The following is a 9011-nucleotide window of genomic DNA, read 5'->3' on the forward strand; positions in this document are numbered from 1 at the left end:
ATAGCATCAGCACCTGAGGTGTATCACAAGACGATTCACATGATTTATGAGCATCTGGACGGAGTGGACACATCGATGGACGATATCATTGTATGGGAAAGTATCAAAGCTGAACATGAGAGACTGAGAAATGTGCTGGAGGCAACAAGAAAAGCAAATCTTAGGTTGAACAAAGAGAAATGCCAGCTTGGGGTGAGTGAACTGACATTTGTTGGGGACATTCTGAGTAGCAAAGGAATTAGACCAGATCCCAGAAAAGTGTCAGCCATTGAGAACATGCCAAGGCCGCAATGTAAGAAGGATGTACAGAGATTTAAAGCAGCATTAAGGAGTTTTTCCCTTGGAGCTCCCCCTTAAGGTTTGGAGGTATTTAACGTTTACTTCAGTGTCGTAAATACCCAGTTACGATAGATGCAGCCTCGCATACACTTGTATTGATGACCAGACGAAGTCAGAAACCAACAAATTATGTCAACCGATAAGGTAAGAATATTCAAAGATTTTACATAAATATGACTGCATAGTTTTATTCATTGTGATATCGGAGATGAATGCTAACACAACCAAATGAATGACAACATTTAGTTTAGATGAAATACCGATCGCGTTTTCAGCCTATACATTGTGTGATCGAATACAATATTATTGACAATACCAAAACGCTACATATTCATCATTTACATTGGAACGTGTAATTCATTACAAGCTAGCGAAGTTAGGTTTCCAAGGTTGCAAACTTCTAAGGCTTACCTTGCGTGTGATTGACTTAGACTAACGTGTGAAATCCTTGGCGTGTGAGACACTGATTTGCATGCTAGTCTGAGACGGTCGATGACTTTTGGCATCTACTAAAATAGGGTGACCAGACGTGCTCTCTTACCCGGACAGGTCCTCTTTCGAGACCTAAAAAATGCGTCCAGCAGGGATTCCAAAAACGTCCGGGATTTTGCCTTGTCGGATATCTGTGTGTATCTGGGTCTTTCACAAACTAGTTATTACGCCCTTACAAGGTTTGGAAAGGGTATTTCCCTTACGTTCTACCTTCTTGCGCGAGCTCTGACTGTAGAGAGAACTGTCAATGGTCGATAGCCTTGTCAGTGCTGGCAGATGTACGATAATTATCCTCTAAATACGATCATTCTGAGCCTTTGGTAAATTTCGTCGCGGGGGAGGGCTATACACTACCCCTCCCCCGCAACGAAGTGTCCTCTTTTTCACAAACTAAAATCTGGTCACCCTAACTAAATCTCCGTGAGACAGGGATGACACTGATAAGGCTACAGCCTATTCTTTCATTAATTACATAGGCAGGGATGTACATCACAATACATCCATTTTCGTTGTTTTATCGACATAGGACAGATCACAATAGCTAACGTCAAAGACAGTAGAAACAGTTTATTATAACACTGTATTAGCTAAATTCGAAAGGATAATTCGTACATGGCTAATGGTGTATGAGGTTTGGATGTCAACAAGTTTTTTTCTATGGTTTTATTGCAGGAATTGACGTCATTGTCAACATCTGCCTCTTCTGAGGTAGAGACAGGTAGGGACCTTTACATTGGTGCACCTGCAGTAATTGCAGGGAGATGACAACAGACCAAGAAAGGCTCTGCTGCCGCAGGGCCCCTGAAAACTCCGTCAGCAGCATGGCACATATGCAGTTATATGTTCTTGACCCGGGCGTTTTACGGCTGGCATGGGCTGCATGGAACGATGTGTTTGCTGTTGATGACGAACAGGAACCAGGGGTGGAGCAGCGACAGTACAGATATGCGGCATACCGCCAATTTGTACTGTGGCAGCATGGCCGCTTGGGTGAAGGCAATAGGGTTATTATTCCGAGCTGCTGCGTTTGGAAGATAAGAACTGCATTTCCTGACCCCTTGGGTCAATATGTTGGCTTCAGGGTGCGCCGTTTGGTGTAAATATGTAAATAGTTTTGTTATTTATGTTCAATGTCAAAACATGTACAGTTTGATGTTCATTGTTTTTTATTTACATATAAATAAAAAAATATTTCTTTTACGACTCTTGAATTATTTGCAAATTATTTACATACACAGCTATGAAAGAATGGAATAGTTTAGAATTCACTTTGGGCACCACCCTCTCCCCGTGAAACCTGAGCCGTGACAAGTTCAAATGTGGATGGAGGCTGCGTTGCGGCAAGCAAACCCAAGCGCCTGGGATCATCAGGCCTTAGACCCTGTATTCTTGGAAGGCCCATTCCACTTCCCAGCCTCTCAGCAAGGATGGCCTTCTGCAGGTCTGGAATGTAATGGTAGCCTTTGCTCTCCTTCCAGTGCTCGGACTTCTTGTTGAAGTACTGTCTGTACCTAGTAAAGTAAAGTAATTGCACAATTCCACAACTGTTTAGGTAAGAACTAATGAATTATTTTTGGTAGTACACTACTGTTATAGCAAAGCTTACATTCGGTGTCCATCCTTGCCACGTGCAGGAATGCGGTGGTTGTGATAGTTGTAATCGATTGCTGCAAGCAATGTCTGGGTTTTGTAAACGGGGGCTGTAGGCAAACCGCTTTCCTGCATACATGAGTATGTGGTTTTGGAAATTCTCCAAATCTGAAGTTGTCCTGAAAAACACATACATAACCCGAAAGGCCCAGTCAGTGACACACTTCTCACCACTAGATGCTACTCCAGGAAAAGTATCAGATGAGGCTTCATTTCAATTTCAATTATAATGTGCTTAGCAGTCAGGCCTAAGCAGCTGATTTTGCACACAAAACAAACATGGAAAATCACCCAGAGTTATACAATTATTGTATTGGTAATGGTTCTACAAGACAGACAAAAAAAGTTCAGAAATATGATCATAAGTGCTTGTGTGTATGTGCAAATGTATGACAAATACTAGCATTTGCATAACTATAGGGGCATACCTGAAACTTTTTGTTGTTCTGGAGTTTCTTGTATGTCCTCACCTGGAGGATTGGGTGTTGCCACATCAAGCACGGCTTTATCCATGCTTATCTCCAGGAGTTGGTTGATGTCATGTCATAGCTGGGGCACTGCAAAGCAGCAAGATATGTACATAGAATCAATTTGAAGGAACAACTGCATCATGTTCTCCTAAAACGTTGTCTTCTCCTGAAAGACCAAAATATTTGTGATGCACCCTTCAACATAGCAGTAGTTCAACCTGAAATGCAACTAGAAACTGAAACATACCGTAGATGAAGAAAAGGACTATAGTCTTCATCAGAGCTGTCCCAATCTTCTTCCAAGCCCTTCTGATTAGGATCCTCCCAGCAATCATCCATGTCAATACTGTAAATAAAAATGATTTACAAAACACACACACCCACAACACCATAAACTTGAAGCACAAAAGAACACGAACTAAGATGGTTTCATGTGCAAGACTTACATGCTATTCCTCATATAATTCGCCTCCTCCTCATCCAGAGAGTCATGCTGCTGCTCTTCAGCAATGCTCAAGGAGTGCATGCTGTGAATATAAAACGAATCTAAATAAATATATTCATCAACAAAACAATGCATTACGGTCGCAGTTGTAAGACGAACTCACCTAGATTCTAGCACACCAATCGCTTCGGTTTCTTTGCCCAACGGTTGAACACCTTGCATAGCGAATTCTTTGTCCTGATTCAAAAGATAAATAAGTCAGTCACAACTTGCAATGTCCTGCATGGCTGGTTTAGAAACGCAGTTCTAAGATACATACCCATCTCGGTCGGACTCTTCTGAAATACTAGATACAGGCGGCGGTGGTGGCTGTGCATGTCCCTTGCTGGGAGTAGACATTCCCTACCGCTTTGATAGAAAGAACCAATTCAGTATGTTTGCCGCTACATCTTTATATATGTTTTCACAAATCACGGCATTCAAGTCAGGTAACACACAAGTAGCATACTAAGCTAACGAAACATGAACCACAGACCAACTGGCTGTAAGGGAATGCTAACAGACAAAGTCAACTATCGCTAAATTCCTTGGAAATATCTGGAATATCCTGAGACTAGTGGAGCTTGGGTGGCAAGTTAGCCAGATAGCGATCATAATAACATTACAAAGAAGTGTATACGACGTTATTACTAGCTACTCGATTATTACTAGCATCATTGTCCAAGCGTGTTATAACAAGATGGCTGATATCGCTAACGAGCTGTCTTGATAGCGGCTAAGCTAGGGTGACCAGACGTCCTATTTTACCCGGGCGGACAAGTCCTCTTTTACCTGGACAAAAAAGAGGACGTAAACCTAGCATCAATGTCCAAAAGTGTAATAATAGGGTGACCATATTTGAGTTTGTGAAAAAGAGGACACTTCGTCGCAGGGGAGAAGGCAGGGTAGGCTAGTGTTTAGCATGCTGGACCCCGCACCCTCCCCCAGCGACGAAGTCCTCTTTTTTAGAAAACTAAAATCTGGTCACCCTAAAGCCTAGCAAAACCTATTGAAATGTGCTTTCCTCGAGTATGACAAACTAGCGAGTCAACAACTTTGATAACACAGTCAAACAAATCAAGCAAGAGACAGTACAAACTACTTACTAATCCAGCAGAAAGATGCCTAGCTGTGAATCGAACTTGTATCCAAATGTGTCTTTCAGCTCTCTCCAACGAGTAAAAGCGGTTCCGATTGTGACCCTAGTCCGATCTCTTGCTCTGTCGGCCTCTCTTTTTCTCTTCTTTGCTTCATCAGACATAGTCTTCTTCTGTTTCTTTGGTGCGTTCTCCATGATGAATACTGATGAGACTTCGCTGGCTTCTCGTTTATACTGTAGCTGCGAGCGTGGACTGGCACTATATGACATTGCGTAATCACTGCCAGAAAAGCAGGTCGAAGTACATCCGCCCCCAGATCGGGCGGCCTCAGAATCCTACATAGCGGAGTTATTTCCCCACAGACCCCCGATGGCAATGGCGGAGGCGCAAATCGCCATATTAAAAGTCATTGTAGCGGCACAATTTTTTTCAAGCTGTTATTTTAAGGTACAATTGTTGCATACTGTTACTTTAATGGAATGATTAACTACATGGCAAAGTTCATACCCCACCTTTCAGAACGCATGGCACCCCTTAGACAATTAACAGAAAAGAGAACAGAATGGGAATGGGACCACGAACATGAAAAGTCATGGAGAAACTTAAAGACACAGCTCACATTGGAACCGGTGCTGAAGTTCTATGACCCAGCGAAGCCCATCAAAATCTCGTCTGATGCGTCACAGAGCGGACTAGGAGCTGTCTTGTTGCAAAGATATGAGGATTGGCAACCAGTTGCATATGCATCACGTTCAATGACGGATGCAGAGACGCGCTATGCGCAAATAGAAAAAGAGCTGCTAAGCAATCCGGCTGCAACGCTACTCATTGAATGTGATGTACACGCCCGGGAAGCTTATGTACACTGCAGACACATTGTCAAGAGCAGTAGATCCGAAAGAGCCAGCGAACAGCACTATGTCAGATGATGTGGACACTTATGTGGACATGATAACAAGCGCAATGCCTGTGGCAGACGTGAGAATGTTACAAATAAGATCAGAGACTAGCAAGGATGAAACACTGAAAAGATTGCGTCAAGTCATCATAGATGGATGGCCTAACACGAAGCAAGGTTGTTCACCTGATATAACTGAGTACTGGAACTGCAGAGCAGAGTTGTCGGTAGTGGAAGACATCGTCTACAAGGGTAGCAAGATTGTAATCCCAAAAAGTTTGAGAAAAGAGATGCTTAAGAAGATACACGCAGGGCATCTTGGGATTGAGAAATGTAGGAAAAGAGCACGTGAAGTAATGTAATGGGGTGGGCGATATGGGCTAAAATTCATATCACGATATTTTCCACTGTCCAGGCGATATCGATATGATATCACGATATATGACGGAAAAAATTCTGAATCACATTTTAGTAGCCCTTCTTGGTTAAATTATATTAGTTAAGGCAAAATATGTATTTGAACCTTATATAACCAGAAAGAGTGAGGCATTGGACCGTATGGACCTGAAAAGTTTTTATTTGTATTGTGCAAACATGCATTCCGTAAACATGGAACATGAGGTAGGTAGGCCTATATATATAAATGAAATTAAATATTATGTTAAATTAAATTAAATTAAATTAAATTAAATTAAATTAAATTAAAAAGAACACAGGAGATAAAGAAAATAAGGTAATTACAAATTCAAATATGTAAAAAACTGTAACCTTTTGAAACTAAACCTTTCAAGCCTCAACCATCAATTATCAACAATATCAACAAATCTTCACAAGAACTTTCTTTACAAGTTCTGTGCCAGGAATACCAGCATGTTGACTGTTTCTGGCTTTAGTGCTGCCCTGTGACATGTCACCACATTGCCCCCAGTGCTGAATGCCCTCTCAGAGGGGGCACTTGTGGCAGGGATGCACAAGTATTTCTTTGCCAGACGACTCACACGTGGAAAATTTGATCCGTGAAATCGCCACCACTCCAAAGGATCAGACTCACTGTCTGCTGCCATCGCCAGAATGTAGCTGTTCAGCTCTTGCTCAATGATCTGCCTCTCTGAACATGAGGCAGGTGCACTGCTGGTCTGCTTAAAGAAGCTCCCAAGGCTCTTCTTGGGCTTCTTGGCTGATTGAGGAGCAGTGGCAGCTTCTTTCTCCCTGTCAGTGTGATCTTCTACAAGAGACGATTTTCCCAGGGCTGTGTTCTCCACCAGGAGGGCTTCAGTCTCTGAGGCAGCTTTCACCTTAAAAAATGAAAATAATACAACTTTATTTGTATATCACCTTTCATACATAAAATGCAGCCCAAAGTGCTTTACATTTGAAGCAATAAAACAAGAACAAATTAATAAATACCTTAATGTCCTCCAGTTTCTCAGCGGACATGTACCTGGTCTTGAACCTTGGGTCTAGAAAGGTAGCCATGGAGAGCAGCTCATCTGTTGTAGGGTCAGTGTACTTGTCATTCAAGTAATCGAGAACCTTGATCTTGATCTCTTTGGTCAGTTCTGTATCGTCCTCGCTCAGATTCAGAACCTCTGCATTTAACAGATTGATGACAGGCTTCAAATAGGACACGCTCACATATGCTTCTCCTGACAGGGCATCTGTAAAGTCCTGGAGTGGCTTCAGTGCTGCTGTGACAGATTCCAAGACCTGGATGTCTTGCCAGGTAGGTACAAGGTGCCGTGTCTTTTTGTCCCCTTCCAGGACCTGTGTAATGGCCTTTTCCTGCTCCAGGACTCTTTCCATCATCTTCAGACGAGATCCCCACCTCGTCGGAGATTCTGTGATGAGCTTGTGCAGGGGCAGGCTTAGCTCACTCTGTGCTGTCATCAGGGCCTTCTGCTTTTTCCAGCTGTATGAGAATGTGCTGACCACCTTTTTGCAAACCCCTGTGGCCCGGGAAATCGCACACCCCTGTGGCCCGGGAGCGTTTTGGACACTCCTCTCTGGAAATTGGGAATAAGAAATCAAAATAATAGGGTAAAAATAATCGAATCACAATACAATAATAGTAATAAATAATAATAATGCATTTTTATATAGAAATCACAATACAATATAAATCACAATCTGCTATAATTATAACAATGTAATGTACAACATGGACACTGGACATTACAAATCTAATATATACAACTACCGTAGATCCTCAAATTGTGACCGGGGTCTTTTATTTACTTAGGCTGCAAAGTGCACAGGCCTGTATTAGGGGCAGGCCTTTATTTCTATCTAGTTACGCTACGGCTCTTCAGAATGTTCCAAAAAGTTCCGTTGATTTGAACGTTCGCCGGTCTGAATGGGGAAAAAAATGTCTTCAGGCTAATAGAACTTTAAAGTTCCAGGTGTTGCGTAGCAACCCATTACTTGCTGACTTCAAGTTACAATTACTTTCCGCTACGTTAAATGACCGGACTACTTGCGGAATGATATGAAAGATGTGAAGATGTGTCGTCATACAAATTTGACGCGACTCTTTTAGGCCCCAGGACGACAGTATGTCCCTCAGCCCACCTGCAATTATTTCCCCGGTGTGGTCGTCTGGGAAATAAGACGTCTGTTTCTCCACAGTTTGAATCGGTGCCATGTCCTTCGTTATGTGATTTGTAATGGCAGCTGTGATATCTATCCATTTTTTGCTCGTCTTCTCATAGCAAATACTGGCCGCAAATGATGATATAATTGATTGTTGAGTAGGAGTCTGGCTTGTCTTCGGGCGAGCTCCTGGGCTTACTGTGTCACGCATTCTGGTGCATTGTTCATACTCACGGACATGTATGTTTTTTAAGTGACTGAACAGGTTGGTCGTGTTTCCACCTTTTGCTAAGACAACACGACGACACAACTTGCATAGGGTAGTTTTTTGGTCGGGGTCGGAGATTTTAAAGCCAAACCAGTTCCAAATAACAGAGGTGCCCCCTTTCTTCTTAACCAATTCATCCTCCTGCTCTTGAGCAACATCAATTTCTGAGTTTTCGCTCATCCTGGATTGTTAATTTTTTCCCCAATAGTAAACCTGCCTCCTAGCTGCCTGCACGCTTCTTTGTTGCCAGCACTACTTGCGCGCAACAAGTGCATGCGACGTGCGCTCATAAAAATATGTCAACATATTAACATACATTCTTTTATTCGTTAGAACCAAGAAAGGTTGGATTAAAATAAAAAAGATGTAGCTACTTAGTACTATTACTCAGTTGAAATTTGGAACCAAAAAATATTGATGCAAAATTCGAATTTATGAATTATGAATAAATTGCGATATCCATGATATTGCAAAATCCATATCATGGCGCAGCACAATACCGGTTTTTACTATCAAACCGGTATATCGCCCACTCCTATAATGTACTGGCCGCGAATCAATCAAGATGTGGCAAATGAAGTGTCGAACTGCTCAACATGCCTGAAATATCAAGCAAGCAATCCTGCTGAGCCGCTACTGCCGCACCCAGTGCCTGACAGGCCATACATGAAGGTGGGCGCAGATCTTTTTGTTTGTGCTGGGAAAGACTACATTGTAGTGA

At 42.4% G+C, this 9011-nt stretch overlaps 1 protein-coding gene across 1 annotated transcript; it reads right to left on the reverse strand.

Moving 5' to 3' along the window:
• Positions 1–6275: 6275 nt before the first annotated feature.
• Positions 6276–7664, reverse strand: LOC122132796 (E3 SUMO-protein ligase ZBED1). The gene is made up of 2 exons (XM_042707413.1): positions 6841–7664; positions 6276–6728 (listed from the first exon to the last, which is right to left on the reverse strand). The coding sequence occupies exons 1-2, from the start codon at positions 7318–7320 to the stop codon at positions 6276–6278; spliced, it is 933 nt and encodes a 310-aa protein (XP_042563347.1). The 5' UTR covers positions 7321–7664.
• Positions 7665–9011: the final 1347 nt, after the last annotated feature.

Source organism: Clupea harengus, chromosome 3, assembly GCF_900700415.2.
Source record: "Clupea harengus chromosome 3, Ch_v2.0.2, whole genome shotgun sequence".
NCBI classification, from domain to species: domain Eukaryota; kingdom Metazoa; phylum Chordata; class Actinopteri; order Clupeiformes; family Clupeidae; genus Clupea; species Clupea harengus.

Bases quoted from the DNA above. Each gene is read 5' to 3' on its own strand.
- LOC122132796 (XM_042707413.1), bottom strand. From the start codon at position 7,320: ATGACAGCACAGAGTGAGCTAAGCCTGCCCCTGCACAAGCTCATCACA. The intron at 6,729-6,840 runs GTATTTATTAAT...TCATTTTTTAAG, and splicing joins AGAAACTGGAGGACATTAAG to GTGAAAGCTGCCTCAGAGAC.